General features: G+C 50.3%; 1 protein-coding gene across 9 annotated transcripts in view; it reads right to left on the bottom strand.

Annotated features, from left to right (window-relative positions):
- SEMA4D (semaphorin 4D) overlaps nucleotides 1-21,669 on the bottom strand; it is a 108,964-nt gene that overhangs the window by 18,936 nt on the left and 68,359 nt on the right. For 7 of the 9 annotated variants that reach the window (XM_037034819.1, XM_037034820.1, XM_037034821.1 and 4 more), the window contains 14 exons: nucleotides 18,099-18,208; nucleotides 17,829-17,971; nucleotides 16,381-16,526; nucleotides 13,293-13,355; nucleotides 11,548-11,646; nucleotides 10,829-10,922; nucleotides 10,078-10,191; nucleotides 8,997-9,148; nucleotides 7,332-7,507; nucleotides 7,101-7,257; nucleotides 5,633-5,855; nucleotides 4,747-4,862; nucleotides 273-445; nucleotides 139-182 (listed from right to left, as the gene is read on the bottom strand). In XM_037034819.1, coding sequence (XP_036890714.1) covers nucleotides 139-182; nucleotides 273-445; nucleotides 4,747-4,862; nucleotides 5,633-5,855; nucleotides 7,101-7,257; nucleotides 7,332-7,507; nucleotides 8,997-9,148; nucleotides 10,078-10,191; nucleotides 10,829-10,922; nucleotides 11,548-11,646; nucleotides 13,293-13,355; nucleotides 16,381-16,526; nucleotides 17,829-17,971; nucleotides 18,099-18,100 — 1,702 coding nt within the window. In that variant the 5' untranslated portion in view covers nucleotides 18,101-18,208. Of the gene's footprint in view, nucleotides 1-138; nucleotides 183-272; nucleotides 446-4,746; nucleotides 4,863-5,632; nucleotides 5,856-7,100; nucleotides 7,258-7,331; nucleotides 7,508-8,996; nucleotides 9,149-10,077; nucleotides 10,192-10,828; nucleotides 10,923-11,547; nucleotides 11,647-13,292; nucleotides 13,356-16,380; nucleotides 16,527-17,828; nucleotides 18,209-21,669 lie in introns of all 9 variants that reach the window. The other 2 variants (XM_037034817.1, XM_037034818.1) reach the window with 2 other exon arrangements.

The following is a 21,669-nucleotide window of genomic DNA, read 5'->3' as shown; positions in this document are numbered from 1 at the left end:
GAGGTCTGCCAAAAGATACCGGGCCTCTGTTCTGAGTAGAGCAAGAAAAAATGCAAAATGCCACATCACCAAAGCATCATGAAATGTTTACAAGACTGGCTAATCTTGAAGGAAGCACAGAGAGAAGGAGAAACTTACCGGGACAAGCAGACGCATCCCCGCTCATCTCCTGAATCAGACCCCTGCAAAACAAGGGGCACAGAGTTCACACACATGCTCTTGAGGTGGGGCAAGTGGGGCACCTGCATGCCTCACATCCCACCGCTGGGTACCTGCTTGAGCTATGGGTCTCGTGAAGGACCACACAGGCTGTCTTGGCAGGGCTCCAGGCACAGTACGGGTCCCGGGCCAACACGCAGTCCTCGCAGGTGCTGTGCTTCCCGCAGAAGGCCACGGGGGTCTGGACCACACCTGAGTTGGAACCGGCATAGATAAAACTTCTGTCCTGTGGGTGTAAATAGATGAGAATGGGTGAGCTCCAGGCAGCCAGCAACATGACAGGGAGGGTGACAAAGTGCCTCCTGCAGGAGGAGCAAGGCAGGGTCCCAGAGTGTGAAAGCATGAGCAGCACATGATTTTCGAGCAAGATCTGCACACTTAACTGGGCCTTGGCCCAGACCCCTCCATCCACATCCAGGCATCTGCCACCCTTTGACCACCAGCAGAGCACATCTCTGAGCCTGTTCAGCCCCCTCTGGGAGAAAGACCCACCAGCTGGACACACCCGGCCTCACTGAAGGCCAGAGGCCGCAGGGCACAGCCTCAGAACTCAGCGTGAGCCCTGGAGTGCAGAGTGCAGTGTCCTGTGTCTGCATCCAGCCCAGCCCACAGCAGGGGGCACAAACAAAGGTGGCTGGAGAGTGAATATCATGCTAGCAAATGAAACAAAAGTGATGAGGCATCCGCTTGTCACATGTCTGTATTTATGAGGGAGGAACATGCAGATGAAAACCAGACTGCCACACTCCGAAGCAGAGCAGAGCAGAGCAGACTCCCTGGTGCTTGGTTTGGGATGTCCCCACCCTCTGACCCCCTGGGTAGTGCCCAGAGCTGGCAGAGGGCTGGTACACAAGCCATCAGGGCTGGCTGACTTCCTCACTGAGCTGGGCTAAAACAATGCCTCACACAAGTCCACAGGAGCAGATCTGGGACTTGTAATGTGGCTGTTGGCGTTCACTCTCTCCTTTGCCTGGGAGCCTACATGTCATCTTGACATCCCAGAAAGATCTTCTGGTTAGCATCAGAAGATTTCAAGTTCACACAGAGCTTAGTATTTTGACTCAGATGAGACACAACGGCCTTCATCCTCAGAGGACAGGTCTAATTAACTTCAAAGTCTGGCTGAAGCTCAAAGTCCCTGATGTGGCCCTACATCTCCTGGCCTGTGACGCATCTAAGGTCACAAACCCAACATGTGCAAGCACAGCTGAGAGGAGGGAAGTCCCCTCTGCCATTCAGTCACACTGTGGGACAGACAGCAGAGAAACCAGGCCCACTGCCCGCCTGTGCATGTCAGAAGAGACCTGGGCAGAGGAGGCCACATGCCCACCATGGTCAGAAAGAGTGAGGGTGCCACAGAGCACAGTTAGGGAGTCATGTGGCTTGAAGAGGTGAGGAAAATCTCCTGGGGTGAGAGGCCAAGCAGGCAACTTCAAAGGGCCATCAGGAGCTACACAGGGACCCTAGCAAAAACATGGACATGATACAGCACAGAATGGGTAGCCTGGGCCACCTGGAGCGCCCCCTCTGGAGCCCACAATGACACTGTGGGAATGTGGAGCATCCACCAAGAGCCCTGGGCCACCAGATCCTCTCAGATGAAACAGGCGTGTGCCGGGTGAAGGGCCTATGGGGACTCCCGGCACTATCATCCCAACTCTTCCTTGAATTTCAAATTATTCCAAAATAAAACACTTTTAAAGGCCAAGGAAAAGCCTGCTGACAAAGGACTGTCCAGCATCTGTGAGGTTTATAGAGCATACCCAGCCCTTTGCCCCTGCTCCTTGGCTGCAGCACTGGGCTCACCCTGCCAGGTGTAGTCTCTGTGCACAGAGCACACATTCAACCCTGCGGTGGGTGCCTGGTGCGTGTGGACAGAGCTGAAAAAGCTGTTTAAGATGTTTTCTTTCCTTTGCCATGTAGGCAGTGTCTTAAGACCAAAGAGTGTCCTTGTGAAAAAAACACAGCTTGCTCGGTGAGCTCAATGACGATGGTGCAAAGCACATTTGCCATTCATTCCCCAAAGTATTCAAAGCAAGAAACCAAATATTTGTACACCTATGTTCATAGCAGTGTTATTCACCAGAGCCTAGGAGTGGAAGCAACCCAAGTGTTCCTCAGTGGATGAATGGATAAACAAAATGTGGTCCATCTGTACAGGGGAATATCATTCAGTCTTAAAGAAAAATTGTGACACATGCTACAATATGAATGAACCTGATAACATTACATTAAGTAAAGTCAGTCAGTCACAAAATATAAGGTCCCTAGAACAGTCAAACTCAGAGACAGAAAGTAGAAGGGTGAGTGCCCGGGGTGGGGATGGGAGGACTGGGGAGTTGGTATTTTAATGTGGAGAGAGCTGCATGACGATGTGAATGCACTTACTGCTGGTAAAAGTATACACTTAGAAAAGACAAAATGGTAAATTTTATGTGGTATGTATTTATAACATAAAACAAATCAAACGCACTTGTCATCAGGGAAGAGACAAGGAAATGAGACGAGGAAAGAAGAGGGGCCACGTGCTATCCTGTCTGCGCTTCCACAGCCCTGTGGCAGCAGGGCCAGGTGTGAGTGACACTGAAGACCTTATTTGCGGTGAGCATGGGGGCTCTTTTTACCCTTGAACACCTTCTTCCTGCTGTACCAGCAGCATTGCTGGCATCCCCCTGACCCACCCTGAGCCCGCCAGCCTAAGGACAAGGCAAAGTAGGTCATGGTGTGCAGGGTGCATTCCCACCTGTTCTAGGCAAATGAGTCACACCACAGTGTGGGGGGCTCTTGTTGGAACAAGCCAGCTGCTCCCCTGGGGTACCAGGTCTTCTTGCACTGCCAGGCCCCACTCTGGGCATAGCTATGTAATGAAATTCTGGCTGAAGGCATGTGAGCATAGGATTGATCCATAACTACCCACACCAGACCCTGCCGCCTTCTCCCAACTACTAGATCAGCATCCACCCAAGTACCCTGCAAGCCTTGTGTTCAAGATGGCAGGGCCTGCCTGGGTCTCTGAATGACATGTTGAGCCGAGTAGAGCCTCATTGTCACTGTATGTCTGCAGTGGGGCCTGACCTTTGTTCTGATGAGCATTCACCAATTTGGAGGCCTCCAGGGTGCTGGCCCCTGCACCTGAGCAACATGGTGGCTGCTGGAAGGGCTTCTGGTTCTTCTTTCAACAATGCCAGGGGGTCCACAGTTTGGAGCCAAGGAAAAAGTGGGTTGGAGTGGGCCTGACCCCATAAGCTGAGTGGAGACTCTTGCCAGCAACCAGGCTGGAAGAAAGTACTGAGGGGCTGTGAAGCTCCACCCACACCCAGAAAGGGAGGGCCACTTGAGAGGGCAGAAGGTCACACCCAGAAGCTCAGCAACAGAGTAGGACAACAGTCAGGCCTGAGGCCCTGGACAAGGCTCTGAAAAGGGCTGCAGGTGGGAGAGGCTGAGTGATGGGTATGTTGGCAACCAAGAGGAATAAGCCACAGGGCCCACCTATGATTTCTAGTTATTAACCCTGGCACTGCCAAGGCCCTAGAGCCCATCAGCGCAGGGGTCACAGTGTGGGGATACCCACAAGAAATGAGGTCTTGTGCCAGTCAGAGGGTAGGGCTAAGTGAGGCCCCTTGTGTATATGGTCTGCTATTCTCACTGTACAGATCAGGAAGCTGAGGCAGGGCTGGCCTGCCCAGACTCATACAGTCAGGCACCATGGGACCAGGATTCGGACCAGATGCCCTAGTGCCCAGCCTGCCCTCTGCTCTACACAGTTCTACCCCAGCTGTAAAATGGGTACACATTCCCCAGGCCACTGTGGACAGATGGCAGGAGATGGCCTGTTGCCAGTGGGGCAAATCCAGCCCCTTGGCTATTTCTATACAGCCCAACTGCTAATAATTGACTTTGTATTTTCAATTGGTTAAAGAAATGAAAAGGCATATTTGTGACATGAGATGGAAATTTCATGACCTGCAAGCTTGGTGTTCATAACGAAGGCTTTGCAGGAGTACAAGCGGGCCCACTTGCTCATGGGTGGGCCCTGCCACCCTGTGCCAGAAGACAGAGACCAAGACCATGCAGCCCTCGGAGCCTCACAATCTTGGTCCTTTACAGAAAAGGTCTGCACACCTGATGTAGGAGTTACTGCCCCATCTAAGGGGAGGGAGTGGCACCCAGAGGAAGGTTTCTATGCTGATGTGTGGGCCACATCAACAGCATACTGCTGATAGGGTCTCACCTTTGCCAAGTTCAGGTCACTGTAAGTGCTTTCATTGTAGGCCAGCATGTAACCCCTCAAGCATAATGTGGGCTCCAACTCAGTGAGGGTCTGCCAACTTTCAGAGCAATGTTGCATCTCCCCAGACTGCTCTCCCCTAGCCCAAATTTCACAGAGCAAAAGACTCTGTGAGAGCCCAGTGGTGGGCTGCTCTGGGCTAGACAGACAAAGGGGCCTGGCCATCCCCAGCCCGGTGACCACTGAGATGCCAGGCCATGAAAATGCCACCCCTGCCTATAGCCGTGCGGTCACTTTACCTTCTTGGAAGACAGCAGCAGGGTCTGAACTGGCTCCAAGTCCTGGAAGAGCTGTGTCTCCTCGATAATGTGAACGTCGTTCTCAAGGCTAATGGCTTTGTGCAGGGCACCACGGTCTGCAAGGTCAAAGCACAGGTCAGTGACTTGCTCTGGAAGGAGAAGACGCTGCTGTACTATCAGCCAGAGCTGTTGGCAGTCACCCGTCTTGCTCTCTACTCCTTCCCTTTGCAAGAGACGTGGAAACACATGGCATTTTTGTATTAGAAATAGAAAAAGATAAGCCATGGCAAAACAAACAATGGAAACTCAAGTGGTATCAGTTACTCCCAGTGTTCTATGAAGAATAAACTAATTTTCATTTTCGACGCCAATTTCCCTATCAGTGCAGCCAACATTGTGACATAAGACCAACCTAAAGTGGTTTTTGGGCTCCACCAACTCCCAGGAGTGTCATCCTGCAAGGTGACCCCTGACAGATGAGGGTAGGGCCCTCTGTGCTGCTCAGAGGTATGGCTAGAAGGCACCCGGGGCCACCCTCAGCATTGCCAACCACGACTGTGCCAGCCACTGACTCCCATTCCAGAAATACTTGTTTCCTAATCCACGGGCTTCCAGGAAACAGTGCTTCCCATGGCAAGTTAGGACAGGCAGGAGAGAGGTGCTCTCATCTGGCTCTCTTGGCACCGACCCTGACCTACCAGACCTGAATTTCCAGGGCCAGGACTTGCATTTCCAACAAGTGCCCAAGTGATCTGATGGTCACAGAGATCTGAAGCCACTAGGGTGTGGAGACTTCTCAAAAACTGAAACTGCCCCGTGCACCTGAGGGAGATGGTAGCTCCACTCAGCAAAGGCCAGCTGGATTTACCCGAGGCTTGGGACCCACCTGTGCTGAGAAACATGACGTCATAGATGGTCCCATCCAGGGCCTGGATCCGGTCCACCACAATCTGTGTATAGTTCACACCACTTTTGATCAGCCTGGGCCTGTTGTCTATCGGGGTCACGGAGTCATCCATCAGAGGGTGGTCTTTGACAAACTGCAGCGTCTTGTCAGGCAGAGTGAGAGAGCTGGAGAAGTTGGCTGCCCGCGCCTCGTGGTTGATGCACTGCAGAGAGCAGACACTGCTGTGTTAGCCATAATCTGCAGACAGTCCCCATGTGCTCTGCACAAAGCGAGGCTTCCAGGAGGCGTAACACTAGGGACTGCAGAGTGGATTTCTTGAAAAAGGGGAAGAACCAAGATGCTCAGAAATCTGAAGACATAGTGTCACAAAGTATGTAGGAGACACAGTGCCCTTTTACTCACAAGACATAATTATGTTCATAATACATAGTCAGGGAGGTAATTTTTTACCTATTTATAAATGAAAAAATATTAAGTTTTTGAAATAAAAAATAAGTACTTATTATTTGATAGCTTTCCCATAAGAGAAGACTGGTAAAAAATTGCTAGAGATGGTCCAATTCTAAACAGCATAAAGGTCAAGAGCATGAAGTATTCTTTTTTCTGTCCTAGGTCCTGATGTGCACAACCCAAAACTTGTGACCCAAGTGAACATGTTTTACTTAGTAATACGTATGGAAGAAGTAATAACTGGCACCAGGGAGGAAAGACAGTCTTGAGGGTGAGCCCCAGGCACTAGGCCACCCCCTTAGGTCACAGCCCCACTCCTGGGCCATGCACACAGTCTCACACACCAGTCACAGAGTGAATGCTCACAGCCAAATCAACCTGGAAACTGAATTGGTCTAGAAACTGATTTCTACACAAAATTTACTACTTTTTTTAAAAAAATATTTTATTTATTTATTTATCTTCAGAGGGGAAGGGGAGAGGGAGAGAAACATCAATGTATGGTTGCCTTTCGTGCGTCCCCTGCTGGGAGTTGGCCTGCAGGGAACCGGCCTGCAACCCAGGCATGTGCCCTGACGGGGAATCGAACCGCGATCCTGTGGTTCGCAGGCCGGCGCTCAATCCACTGAGCTACACCAGCCAGGGCTAAAATTTACTACTTTTAAGAGACAAAGTATGATTCATATTAATAAGTAGAGAGTACATGAAATCGTGTGTTTCTCTACAGAAAATAGAAAATGAAACAGATCTAACTATATTATGCAACATTAATTCCACAGAACACCCTGTCCCAGCCAGAACAGAACCCTGTTGGGGTAGTATGTGGCAACAGCAGTTATACAACATGCCAATGAGAGGAAGTCCCATGGGGATGCCCACTCCCTGCAGAGACAGACATGGACCGGGGCGCAGCATATGGGTATGTGCTAGGTGGTGCAGGGGGTGTAGCATGGTCACCCCACACTAGGTTCCCACAGCCTGGGCCCCTTTCACTTACCGCCCCTGGCCTCGGCGTGGGCACAGCCCCATTGTAGCGTACCCACTTGGTGTGGGACTGCTCCACTGTGGCACTCTGCATGTACTTCCCTCGGGAAAAGACCGCCTCGGCTGTGGAGAGGTTGTAGGTGCACACGGCCGACAACCCCACATTGTTCCTGGGGAAGAAAGGGCCACATGACTGCCCAGAGGGTGGGAGCATGGAGGAAACCCCCAAAGCCTTGGCACTTACAGCTGTGGGGTGAAGACCCCGTAGAACACGGGCTCCTTTAGGCCTGGAGACCTGAGGATGAAGAGGGCCCGCAGCACATTGAAGATGAGGTTGCTCTCTGGCTTGGAGCAGATGAGCCTGGCCTTTAGGAAGGACGTCCACTTCTTCTGTAAGGTCCTTAGGCCACCCTGGTCCCCCTGAAATGCAAGGATGTGCAGGTAGGACAAGCGCATGCTCCCAGTGCACAGGTGACAAATCAGGCACTTGGGTCCAGAATATCTCTGTCTGAATGGAATGAAGCCATGCTGAAAAAAGCCAACTGCAGACAACTACGTGGCTCGACACTCCTTCCATGTAGCTTGTGCTGTGGATTAAAACCAACGCAACAAAACTCCGCTGATGAAAAGCCACCCAAGGCAGCTAGAACAGCTGTTCAAACCTGCCCACATTCAGTGTCAGAGCGCCTCGCTGTCTCACACTTTCATGGCTCTGACCCTGTGGCCTCTGCATGTCCATGAGTGATCTGTCCTGAGTGACCTGTGCAGTCAGGACCCAGTGGATGCATTGGTTCCTTAGTCCATCTCAGGCCAGTGTGTGCAGGTCTGATCTTCTCCCAAAAATGTTCCTCGCGGGAGAGCAGGATCTTTACTTCCTTTCTATCCCCAACATATTCTGCTGAAGTGCTTTGGACCTACCAGATTCTCCATAAACACTTTTTAGTGACAATCATAGAACACACCTACTGTGACCTGACCCAGAGAAAAATATCGAAACTCAGAAATAAGGATACAAAGGGATATAAAACTAAAGCATCCTTGTCTATTTTGTATACAACTGAAAGTGAATCCCTCACCAACTTTACACTGAAATGGTGAAAGCCCAACTCCAACAGAATTTGGTTAATATGGTGAACAAAAAGTAACTTTCTATAACTGCTAATTTGTACGTTTTAACCCCTTCACCTTTTCCACCCATCTCCCTAACCCCTGTCCCACCTGGCAACCATCAAAATGTTCTCTATATCTATGGTTCTGTTTCTGTTCTGCTCTTTTACTTTGTTTTGATAAATATGTGTTGCCATTTTATTGTTCATATGTCTGATCTTCCTCTTCTTCTTAAAGAAGACACTTTAACATTTCATATAACACTGGTGTGGTGATGATGAACTACTTTAGTTTTTTCTTGCCTGGGAAGCACTTTACCTGCCCTTCGATTCCAAATGACAGCTTTGCAGGGTGGAACAATCTCAGTTGTAAGTCCTTGCTTTTCAATACTTTGAATGGGGATGTAAAGTACAGCATAGGGAACAGAGTAGCCAAAGAACCCATATGCATGACCTATGGACGTGGACAAGGGTGTAGCGATTGCCTTCTCAGTGGAGAACAAAGGAGGAAAAACAAAAAAGTAACTTTCTATAACCCAGGTGAGGTCTGAGGAAGGTGTGTCAAAAGCAGACCCTCTGAGGACAGGAAGCCAATTACCGGTCACTCAGGGTGCCAAGCTTCCTAGGTTTCCAGCTCCTTCCACATGCCCCAGAAGGAAGAACCATCCACACTGACCCCTGTGGCACTGAGGAACAGCAGATAAACTGACCTTTTGAGGGAAGTATGGGGCCTGGGCGAGGTGACTAATCCTACATTGTGTCCCTACAGATGGAAACAAAGAGAAATGAAGAAATGGCCTCACCTTGCACACCCTCGCTACCCGGGGGATCATCAACTTGAAGACAAACTCATATTCCACAGACACCTCTGTGAAGAAGAAGTAGATCTTGTCGTCCCCACCCTCGGTGCTCTCCGGGCTCTCTCGAATCACATCAGCATAGACAAAGCTGGGCTCTGCAAGAAAGAGACACCTGGTGGTCCTCCAAGCCCCGCCCCGAGGAGTCCGGGCAACCCCTGCACACAGAGAAGTTCCTGGGCATATCCCTGAACATGCCAAGGAGCTTGGGCATGTTCCTACACATCCTCCCTGCAAGACACGGAGGGTGCATGTGTTGTGCCCCAAACAAACTTCAGTGTCCAGAGTGATGATGGTGCCCATCTCGTCCTCCTCAGCCCAAAGAGGTGTCCTGATGTGGTTCTGAAGCACATGCTCCTGATTGAGTTCATGCCCCAAGAACTCAAGGCTGGGCCTTCCAACTGACAAGCAGCCTGGGGCCCAGGAGAGCCAGATCCCACCACCCCAGAGACCTGCTAGTAGATGTGTGTTTGCTGGTTTAAATGGTACATGCCTCAGATAGACAAACCCCTGACCAGCAGGCCATCCCACGTAAAGGAGGGACATGCTGTCCCTCACATTACCTGACTCTGAGAGTCCAGGATGCTTCCAAGCCCAGGCCCTGTTGGCTGGTGCCCAGGAGAAAAGCCTCGTGTGAGTGGCCTTGAGCCTTCTGCACCGTGAAAGCAACGTGGGCACATGCGGCCCAGAGGTAGCAAGACAACAACATACACTGGTCTGACCAGCCTGAGCTCCCATGGACTATCAGATCCTCACTTTAGGAAAGCATCCTTGATCCATTTTCTAGAAGGGTAAAGGCAGCCTTAAATACTTATCTCAGTGGGAAAGAAAACATGGAAGCCCAGGTGGCTGGCTACGCAGCCCCAAGCAGTTCCAGAAGCTTACCCACCACACCAGCTGACAAGAGCTCGGGCCCACAAGAAGTCAAGCCACCAAAAGGTTCTAGCATTACAGGGCTATGGGGCTCTCCTGGAGAGGAGGCCACCTGTATAGAAACACACCTTCAATGTCACCGCCTGCTTCTTACCGTTGAGCCAAGGTATTGCATACTCCGTTCTCAGAGGACTATGGGAAGAATTTCGGGAGATGATGGGCTCACTTCCCAAAAAGTTGTATGATGTCCCAGAATAAAGTTCTCCATCTTCAAGGCCCAGGAGGAATGAGGAGAAGGGAGTCAGCACCAGTGCTGGGACGGACACTTAACCCCCCACTTTCCTTTACACTCCGACCCCAGCCCCGCAGGACACAGAGGGACCATTGCCTGCTCCTGGGACACGTTTCTTTGACAAAGATAATCATATGCTCCTTGTTCAATTGTTTTATGAGAGTCAGGGATAATAACTAACAGGAACAAGTGACTCCTGCCTTAGGAAAATAAAGGGTGACGGGGGGACACAGGCTCAGGGCCTGCTTGTCTCAGTGCCTGAGACAGCTCTAGGGCTCAGTCGCAAAACTCCCTGCCAACAAGAGTGTCATCTCCAAGTGGCCAAGTAACCCAGACAATCTACACAAATGATGGCAATAAAACAACCTCTCCCCACAGGTCCAACTTGTGGACCATGGTGGGGTTGACTGTCCTTTTGACAATGAATTCAAGCTCATGTCACAGGGTCTAAGGAGAGGCATGCGTACCTTCGCAGAGGACAGTGAGTATGGGAGGGGATCAGGGGGAGACTATGGTAAAGGGAGGCACTGAGAATCCTGTGTGGCTGTTCCGTAGGCCCTGTTCCAGGGCCGTAGGGCCCTGCCAGTGACGGCCATCCCATAACACAACTCACCAACCATGACAGACGTGTAGCTTTGCGCTGGGTCAAAGGGGCATCTTCCTTTGCCATCTTCATTTCTCCCAAGAAATTGAAAAGACGTTAGGTTCTACAATTGAATGGAAGAAAGTATCATCAGATGCCTGAATTTCAGCAGTAAGAATGCATTTCTGTTGTATCATCAATTTTAGACTTGCTGTTTGGGGCACTGAGGGAAGAGTGCATGTGCAGTGGGCCAGAGCAGTCCAAGGTCCAGATGCCAGTGCCCTGGCACCCTGACTCTGAAGAGCTAATCAAGACCTTGGCACCTCAGTTTACTCATCTGTGAGATGGACATGGAAGAGCCGGTGCCTCTAGGGTTGTAAAGTCCGGACTTTGACACTTGATAAAGACCTTTGTCATAGCCAGGCCACCGTCACAAAACACAAAACATGACAAGGAGAAGAAGGCATGATGTTGGATCATGGCACATTAGTGCTTCTTTCTATCAATACTGTACTTCCCAGAAGGATTCCCATGCCAGCTCTGTACCAGGGGTCACGGTCCCATGAGTCTTGCCCTCAGTTATGACAGTTTACAGACAGGACGCTGGGGCCTGAGTGGGTCCCAGCTGTCCCTCCTCACACAGCTGAAAGTTAGAACAAGTTTCTGTTGTGTAGAGTGGAGACTGCCTGACACCTGCCAGGAGCCCCACTCTACTGTAAAGCTGACCAGGGGAGGGGCCCAGGCCTTACCAGGTGGTCACAGGCTGGCTGGAAGGCATTGGTCCCACACACATAAAGGGCGGTGGCGCCAAGTGGCTGTAGCACTCGGATATAGTTGAGACATTCAGTCTAAGAAGAGAAATGCACAGGTCAACCACCATGAGCTTCCAATGGATGCCCCCCACATCCACACTCGCCACACTGCTCACTTCAGAGCTCTAAATTAGCAGAGCACATGCTGACATCAGCTCCTGCATGAGCAGCTCCGCTCCAGCTGCACCCTCTCTCTGATGCTCCCCCTTTCTGCACCAACCCCACCCTGGCTGCCCTCCCTGTTGCTCATGGAGATCCTGTCCTGCCCCTAGGCAAACCTCAATCTGTAGCCAGGCTGAGTGCTTTGGTCTCTGCAATGTCCATAGCTGGCTGTCAGTGCTAAATGGGGAGTTTCACTGCAATCACTAATTTATGGCCAAAAAGAAAAGATGTGCTGGCCAAAAAAGCAATGCAAGCTGACCTCAAGTCTTATCACCCACCACAGAAAAGGTGTTTTTACTCACAGAACACACAAACCCTGCATTACTGACAGACTTGCAGAGGCGCATGCTGTGTAGGGTTCTTTTGGCCTCCTCTTCTGGGGGACCCCACCCTCCTTACCCCAACACATGACACTGGAAACACTGCTTGGACATTGGCTGTGTTTGGCCTGCCCAGCCTGGGGGTGAGGCTCAACTAATGAGGGGGCTCCAAGCCTAGCCCCACATCAGAAAGGCCACAGGAAAACCAGGTGCCACTTAAGAACCCACTTTAGGCTGAAATGAGATTGGGTTACATGCACTATCATTTGAAATTCTCACCACTCAGGAAAGTTTTTTTTGTACTATAATTGCTTTTAATCTGGTTGGAAGTAATTTGTGCTCCCTGCAAGAGCTGGGAGGGACCCCTGTCCAGTGCACGGCCTTAACCTGGGCCACACAAAGCTCTGGCCTAATTTAGCTTGAAGACAACTCCCTAAGACATCTGTCATTACATTGAGATGCCTACATTTCCCTCATTTCCTAAAGTAACATTGGATTTAGTGACTCTAGTGAAACGATTTAGCATTTTGCTAAAAAAGTTTAGCAAAACATTACTTGTCTTTTAAAAAAAGTTTTAATCATTTTGAAAACAGCCAACAACTGCTAAGATTTACCATAACTCAGCTGTCTGGACCAACTACCCAGGGAGACAGGGCTCTAGGAGCTCGAGACCCTGACATTTGTCCAGCACAAGCTGGGGGCAAGGCTGCCCTGCGGGTGGGGGACAGCCCAGCGCTCCAGAGGGAGATGAACACTCAGCTCACCTCTTCCCTTGGCCACCACACCAACACTGACACTTAGTCCAGCGCTCCCTATATGGCCACCATGTTGAGGAGCCCAGTATCTCCCGGAGAAAGAATGAGTGTTGCCAAAAATCCAGAAATCCTATCTTAGCCCCTCCAGGCTGCTGGGATATAGGGGGCATAAACTCCATATTTTACACCATTAGTCAGCAGGCACCAGAAATCACTTTCCATTGTTATAGTTTTAGGTCATTTGAATAAATTCATTCAGTTAAACTTTAAAAAGCATTTATCAAATGTCTATGTTTGATTCTTATTGTGAGACCTAATCTCACCATCTGGGAATAGACGGGTAGGTGAGTTGTGAGAGACCCAGGCTGCATCCCAAAAGTAGTGGCATTCATCAAATCAGTGAGGTACTTACTTGTGTGTTTTTGTAGCTTGCAAAAGAAATTACCTGTTTTGATTTCCCCTTTTCTGCACATTTTGCTTTTTTATCTTCCGAAACCTCCCAATATGCCTGTCAGGAGGAGTAAGAATCTACTTCAGTGCATAGTCCTCCTTTTGAAAGCAGACACTGGTGTAAGAATGCACAGTTTACAAAGCACATGGTGGTATGACAGCAGATTTCTCCCAAGACAGTGAAACACAGGACTGCAAAGTGAGGCTGAGAGAGCAAACACTGAGTGAAGGTTCTAACTCGGACCCTCGTCTCAAAGTCAGAGGGGCCTGGGAGGACTCTCCCAGGTCCCTGTTATTCACTGCTAACAACAGCAAAAACTAAACTACTGAAAGTGGGGAGGATTAAGTTTATTAAAAAGCTAAACTGTGGGTACTTTCAAACATCAAAGTGTATTTCTAAAATCCATTCAATGATGACAGGGAGCAGAGAGGTATAAGGGGACTAAATGGTAATGAAAAAATATAATAAAGATCGTATGTTAAAAATAAAAAAATAAAATCCACTTAAAAGTGGCCCTAGAGCCCAATAAAAGCAACCTCAACATTTACTTCCATTATTGGCTCAATGGCAGGATCGAGGGGCTTCTGTGAATTTTACATGACAGCAGCAGCTGGACATGCCAAAGCAATATCGCTCAGGTCGAGCAATGCCCACTGAGATCTGTGTTCCTGCTGCTTACACCAGGTGGACTCATAAATGGGACCGTGAGGCCAGTGGGTCGCTTGCCCTGCAGAGGATGGACAGCAGCAGGCCACATGACTGAGGGCTGCTGCACCCCTGCCTTTCCTCTCCCATGTGGGGCTATGCCATAATTGATGCTGAATATATATTTTTTCTTTTTTTAAGATTTTATTTATTTAGAGAGAGGGGAACGGAGAGAGAAGAGAGGGAGAGAAACATCACTGTGTGAGAGATTCATTAACCGACTGCCTATCATACACTCCCAACTGAGGACGAAGCCTGCAACCCAGGCATGTGTCCTGACCGGGAATCAAACCAGTGACCTTTTGGTTCACAGGCCAGCACTCAATCCACTGAGCTACACCAGCCAGGGCCAAATATATATATATTTTCCACCCAGAGAATCAAAGCCAGCAACTTAGGCTCAAAGGTCAGGAAGCAAGCAGGGTTCTCAATGGTAAGGAGGTGAATCCCTGCCATGTGTCCTCCACACTAACTCAGTTTCCAGTCAAGGACTGAACAGCAGGCACAGCAACAGAACAGCACGTTTTCAGAGAAACAAAGTCCCCATTAGGACACCTGAAAGCAGAATCAAGTCTCATTTCAAACAGCAACTTCCTTTAGAAATGTCAACACATGATTTCATTATTTACACGAATTGCACAAAAACGGGGGGACACGAACTTGACAGGCCCTTGATCCCATTGATGGGATTCACTGAAGCCTGGCCATGGCTTTCACTTTTTCTTCTCTTTTATGTGGAGGAAGCCCTAAAGCTCTCCCTCACCCTACTAGGCTATAATGACGCCATGCACAGAACAATGACAGCTCTGACTGAGCACCCAGGTGGTCACACATGCACTTTATTTTCAAAGGGTAATGACCAGAAGCTCATTTATGTGCCAAACAGAAATTGGTACTATGTGCGCCTTGGCTGGTATAGCTCGGTGGACTGAGTGCCAGCCTGCAAACCAAAGGATTGCCGGTTCGATTCCCAGTCAGGGCACCTGCCTGGGTTGCCAGGTCCCTAGTAGGGGGTGCACAAGAGGCAACCATACAATGAATTTCTCTCCCTTTCTCCTTCCCTTCTCTGCTCTCTAAAAATAAATAAATAAAATCTTAAAAAAAAGAAACTGGTACTATGCTAGACTCTGGAGATTAAGACAAAATAAAAAGTCTGGGGTAGAAAATGCACAAGATTAGCCTGAACCATCTTGATTTCACAGACTGAGAAAATTATACCACTCACTAAAAACTCACAAGCCAAAGAGAAGCTGCCACTGGTCAGGGAAATGACAACCTGGGCATCAAGTGAGGACCTGAATGCAAATGGATCAAGGGGCTTTAAACACATTTAAATCCTTGAATCCATGGTCATACAAAACAAGAAAAAGAAAAAAACTCCCTGTCTCCTTGGGATGCAGGCATGTCTCCTTTAAGGGTGATTTATGGCTCAAACATGGAGAAAAAAAATACAGAAGGAAAAATACAGAAAGTCCCACTTTCTAATGCTTGACAGTGCAGGACTGCAATGGCTGAGGGCCAGGAGAGGAGCACCTGCCTCGGGGGTGGGGGGCCCTGCCTGTACTAAGGACGCCAAGAGCCAGACCTGAGAGGCTGGGGGCGACAGGGCTATGCTCTGTAGCTGCTCCGGCTGTCCCAGCAAGGGCACCCAGGGAGGCTCCTAGAAATGGGGACTCGAAGGACAGCGTGCCCAAGGACATGGATAGCCTGATCGCCACCCGATTTGAACTGTATAGTCTAATATCACTTGTGAGAGAGTCTGTGAAATCTGAACACTGACTACTTGACAACATTAATTTTTTGGATATGATAATTGTATTTTGGTTATTTTGAAAGAAAAAAAAAGGAGTCCTTTCCTTTAGGAGATACCCAGAGAAACACTTAAAAGATGAGGACCGTGTATGTGGGTTTTTGCTTCACAGCTATGAGAAGGGAGCAGAGCATGGAGATCGAAGGGGGGCCAGGGGTGGGGGCACAGGGTGGAGGACAAGGGACCTACCCCATCCACAGGAGCTGCAATAGCCAGAGGGTCCAGCACATCACTCCCTCCCCTCCTGTGTACCTTTGAGCTCGTCCTTAATGATAACCGCAGATATTCAAGCTGAAAAGAGGGTGGGTGGGTGAGGCTGCCAGGGACATCTGAGATTGGGGCTGCGTGGACACAGAGCAGGAAGTAAGCTGCCAGATGACAGGGCACTTGGCCCACTGACCTGAGGGGAGGCTGATCTTTAGACAGGACATCTGAGGCCTGTCAAAGGATAAGCATGGCCAAGGAAGGGCCCGACGATTGGAGAGGAGCTGCATGTGCTGATTCGAGCAGAAAACACTGCAAAGGTCTGCAGCCCAGACCACAGGGGAGCTGGACGCCAGGCCATACCTCATGCTGCTTCTGGGCGATGTTGAGTGCATTCACAGCAAACACAGCTTCCCGGGCGCCCACGTACAAGGTGTTCTTGTCCTCACTCAGCAGCAAGGCTGAGTAGTTGAAGATGCCGGGCTGGTGAAACTTCACCAGCTGCACCTCTGGGGAGACAGGGGTCAGGGTGAGGGAAACACATTAGGTATTTCTGAGCCTGGGCATACCCTAAGCCTCTGTTCTCACTTCAGCACTGTCATATTGCCATACCCCGACCCTCGCAGGCCAGAGCTCAGGCACCTCTGGGTGGAAAAGTTCTGATGAGGCAGCCACCAAGTGCGTGGGTCCCCTGTGAGGCCCCACTGTGCTTGACTAGTGCTGTGGTCAAACTTCTCTTTCTGCTCCCTCCAGCCGAGTTCCAAACCCTGCACTCAGTGTGGCCTCCAGCAGAATGACATCCCAGGAGCATGGCCTTCTGGCAGCGTGACTGCCTGGCAATGTGACCTGGGACCTGCCAGGAGTCTGTAGAACAGACACACCTCAAGCTGCTGACCATGGCAGTTCCTTCCACCTTGTACGCATCTCTTGTCTATGTGTGTTGAACCATCCACAGATTAGGTACATAAAGACTTTAGCTATTTAGGATTTTCAGTAAAAAAATTACCTTTAATAAAATCAACTTAGTGAATATATCCCTTAACCCAAGTATTTTTCAGGGATAACCAACACAAACTTACAAATCAAGAAAGAAGTGACATTTTCCCTTACTATGTAATTAATCGATCAACAGCTATTTAGGAACAGAAACAATGTAATCATTAGCTACTAGGGGTTATATAAATATGTTGGCATTGTTTTCTAAGGAGCTATTTCTTCTTTTTAACCACTCCAGCATCAATACGAATGTTCTGAACTTGGCTTTCTGTGTATTCATTCAGGGGTTAGGAGTTCATGCCTCCTGCTTTTCTAAGTACCAGCATCAGAGACTAAGGACACAGGACACAGGCCCTCCCAGCACACCGCCTGCCCACAGCTCTTGAAGACAGTCCAGCTCTGCAGGCTTTGAGCCTGGAAAGCCAGGGTCCCAGTCCCAAGACACAGCTCCCAAGAGAAGAAATAAATATAAAAGAAACTAATAAACAGCAAATGGGAACCCCCTGAAGCTCTGCTACACAAAATTAATGTCCTCAAAACAGGACCCAGTGTGGTTTTTCCCAAGACAGTGGGCACCAAACATCATGGGGCAGGGAGATGGGTTTCCTTTAGGGCCCTGGATTTAGAAACCAGATCAGCAGGTCCTACCAGTCCCACGAGTGTTTCCAGTTACCAAATACTTCCTGCAACACAGTGGTGCAGACTGCCTGCTCACACACAGGTGCCAAGAGCACAGAGCCAGCCAGCCAATGGTGCACATGCATCTCAGCATCACAAGCAGATGCCCTCAGCACCTGACTCACTTCTGCCCTCACCTCTGTGCTCCCAGATGATCCTAGGTATGGGTGCAAATGCTACAGCTGCCTCAAACACCATGGCAAGGGCAGTGAGCAGCCCCCCAGCGGGGGCACACATCCTCATCAGCAGGGGCTGCAGCAAGGACTTCAGCAGCAAATGCCTGTGGGCAGGGGAGGCCACAGCGAGGGTTCAGGTGGAGGGTCCGGGTGGAGGCTGCTCAGAACCCTGGAGCTGTGACCTGTAGCACTGCCTGGAACTGATAGACACTGTGACTCCTGAGGACACACATTTCCCAGCACAGTGGGTGGGGTCAGGTGGCTCTCCCCACTGCCAATGTCACAGGACTCTCGGTTCTATTCTTAAGTGGTGTGCTTCTTTCCAACCTTCTGCAGAAACTCTGGAAGAAAGCCAAAAGGAAGAGGTGACCAGTCAGGATGTGTGGCAATACGGCCTACTTTCTGTTTGCTCAATACCCGCCACAGCTCTGCTTTCCCCACAGCTCCAGCCACGGGCTCTGTCTGCTGAGTCGCTGAGGGTGCAGGGATACACAAAACTCCAAGGGGGACAGACACTGCACCCCAGATGCTCTGTAGCAATGCCAGAGTTACAAGAGTTAATGCTTCCCTCCCCTCAGGCCACCAGGAATGCAGGACAGACAGGGGAACCCAGATCTGAGGATAAATGCTCACCTGGCTGCCCAGTTGGTAATGCGATAGAGAGGAACAGAGTTTCAGTTTCCCTCAGAGACTTTGGCTTCCCAAGCTGTACTGCTCATCAAGAAAGACAGCCAGAGAGAACGGCCAGAGGGCAGCACAGAGGCTGAAATGTGTGCATGTGCACATACAAGCACATGTATGACCTTGCCACGCAGGAGTGGCTGACTTCCTGAAGGGGACAGGGCCTCCATCCCCAGTGGGCCCATTCCTCCAGCCTCCCTGCAAAGTCTGTGTGCCAGGGAAACACTGGCTGTGGGCTCTGATTTGTCACTGAGAAGAAGTATCTCATTGAAAGCACAGGCCTGTGCTGAAGAGAGAAACTGTGGAGCTGGGGGCCCACATGCCTCCTGGCACCTGCACTCTACCTGTCCCAGGTGCCATCTGCAAGGTTCCTTGATGTGAGCTGCAGGCTAGCTGGCTCCAGATCAGTAAATCAGGTGATCTATCACAGGGCCTGCCCTGACCCACAGGCCCACTAGGATCCCAGTAAGAGTGTGAGATGGTCTCTTATTACTTCTCAGGAAGGAGCTCCAACCAACACACTGGCTGAGTAGAGGCAGGACCCTTGCCCAGTACATTTGGGGAGTACAGTTAAGTTACAGCAGAACCCATCCCACACTTTGCAGTCACGCTGTCCCCAGAAGGCTCCATGGGTTCGCCGGTGCTTGACCTCCTTACTGGGTTTCCCCTTCTTTAAGATAGGCCCTGGGAGCTGGCCGTCACCACCTCCTTCTCATCCTCCTACCCCCAACCAAGCAAACCACTCCCAGGTCTATCAGTCCAACTGACACCCCAGGCTCCTCTCTGGAGCCTTCCCCTTACCCCATCAGCACTGCTAGACTCCTGACTTCACCACGCCTCAACGATATCCAAGGGGCAGCAAGCTTACTCATTCCCTCCCCACAGAGGGCCCTCACAACTGCCCATACCCTAGTACTTATCCAGCTGCCTGTCCTACCTTGCTCCCCTATACATTAGGCCAAACCAAACCTTCCAAAAGGGTTTTGGGAGAAGTTTTGGCTTCCTGTTCAACTAGTCAAGTCACTGCTTCCAGGAAGCCCTTTCATCATCCCATCTGGGGAAGTCACCTCCTGCATCTCCTCTTGTGCCCCCAGTGTCCTTGTCTGGCCCCAAAGCTCAGCAGATAGCATACTAGTCCTCAGTAGCCCTCTGAGCTTAAAGGGTTCTTTTTTCTTTTTCTTTTCTTTATTTTTACATGTGTCAATGGGGCACAACCACTGCCCAGCTCCACTTTCTGAGGAAGAACTGATGGGGACTTTCACCAAAGGCACTCACCCACTGGGGAAGCACCGGGTACCACTGAGCCTCTTCTGCTCACATCTTCATCTTCTCCCACCTTCCTCACCAGCACCCCCTATGCACTTATCCTTCTGGGCCTGGAGGCCCACCCAGCCAGGCTCCCACTCATCTGGCGTCTATTCCCCATCCTGACCTACTATTAGCCCTTGAGGTCAGGGAGCACCCAGTTCTTCATTTTCTCCTGGGACTGGCACGTTCTGGGCAGACATGGCACCCCTTTGCCACAAAGGACAAGAGAGACATTACCGTCAGCTTCTCAAGTCCTGTGGTGTCATCCCTGCTACTCAAGTCCACCATGATAGTGTGTGGCTGTACACCAACACAACTATTCACAGAAATGGGCGCAAGTCTGTAGGCCAAGCCCTGCTCTTGGGATCCAGAGGGAAGACCAGCCAGGTACCCTGCAGCAAGGGCTTAACCCGAACTCTAAGTGTAAAACCAGATGCACCAGGAGGAAGAGAGGCTGCCTCGTGGAGACTCTGTGAGTGCTCACTGAATGCAGAGGAACTCTCAGAAGTGCTCCCCATGTAGGAAAGACATGTTGCCCTTGGCCCCTGGCCTTGGGTAGGGACACTGCTCTCCTGCCCTCCATAGGAAGTTGGGCACCAGGTGGGTCCAGGAGCCCAGGCCAGGTAAGGTCTCACACAGTGCTGTGCTACTAATGCAACCTATTCGTTAAGCAATCCCAAGTGCCCAGTGACTGCTGACTACTCTGCAGAAACTCCATACAGCTGTAGGACACTGAGGTCTGTACACATTGTTTTTTATAATTTAAAACTGGCTGAGCAAAGCACATCCCACACCTACACAGACACACTGCCACCACGCACTCCACCAGCAGCCTGGGCTCTGCAACCACAGAGGGGGTCTGGTATTAGGAATCACAGCCTATATATTCAAATGGAAACAATAGGATAAAATGCCCATTCTGCTGGCTTTCCTGGGCAATTCTGAGGAGTGGAGGTACCTTGCTGTGTCAGCAGTAGTATTTCGCCTTCCCGTGTGAAGTGCTTCCTTTCACACGCAGACAGGGGGCCCCTCGGGAAGACAGGGTCACAGATGACACTCCCATTACCTACACACAATTGTGCTGGTTCACGAGGAGTGACAATCCCAGTTCTATGCCTGGAGAACAACAGCCAGGGGGTCTCTGAGCCCATCACTCAGTGCCATTCACATGGCAGCTTGACACCAGAATGGCCTTGAATCAGCCAGGAGACTGTGGCAAAGAACACAGGCATACTCAGCAAACAGCAAACAGCAAGCAGCAAGGGTAAGGGCTGCCTCACAAAACTGTGTACATACATTTCTGTGTACACACATGTGCATACATGTCCATGCACTTACATACACCTGAGTTCTATGTGTGTGCATCTGTGTGCACATTGTATAGGTGTGACACTCATGCATGAGCATGTTTGTGTGCACATGTGTGCAATCAGCTATGCACACATCGCTGCACGTGTACATCGTGTGTGTGCACAAATGCAGGCCCATGTTGTGCATGGTCATGTGTGTGTGTGTGCATGTGCATGCATGTGTGCCTACATGTGTGTGGTNCATGCACTTACATACACCTGAGTTCTATGTGTGTGCATCTGTGTGCACATTGTATAGGCATGACACCCATGCATGAGCATGTTTGTGTGCACATGTGTGCAATCAGCTATGCACACATCGCTGCACGTGTACATCGTGTGTGTGCACAAATGCAGGCCCATGTTGTGCATGGCCATGTGTGTGTGTGCATGTGCATGCATGTGTGCCTACATGTGTGTGGTGCAGTATGCACAGTGTTCTGATGAGCACAAAAATCTGATCT

Source organism: Sturnira hondurensis, unplaced genomic scaffold, assembly GCF_014824575.4.
Source record: "Sturnira hondurensis isolate 20B ecotype Veracruz unplaced genomic scaffold, ASM1482457v3 Scaffold0022201, whole genome shotgun sequence".
Lineage (NCBI taxonomy): Eukaryota > Metazoa > Chordata > Mammalia > Chiroptera > Phyllostomidae > Sturnira > Sturnira hondurensis.
Note: the sequence above shows the minus strand (reverse complement) of the source record. Positions and strands in the feature narration are given on the sequence as shown.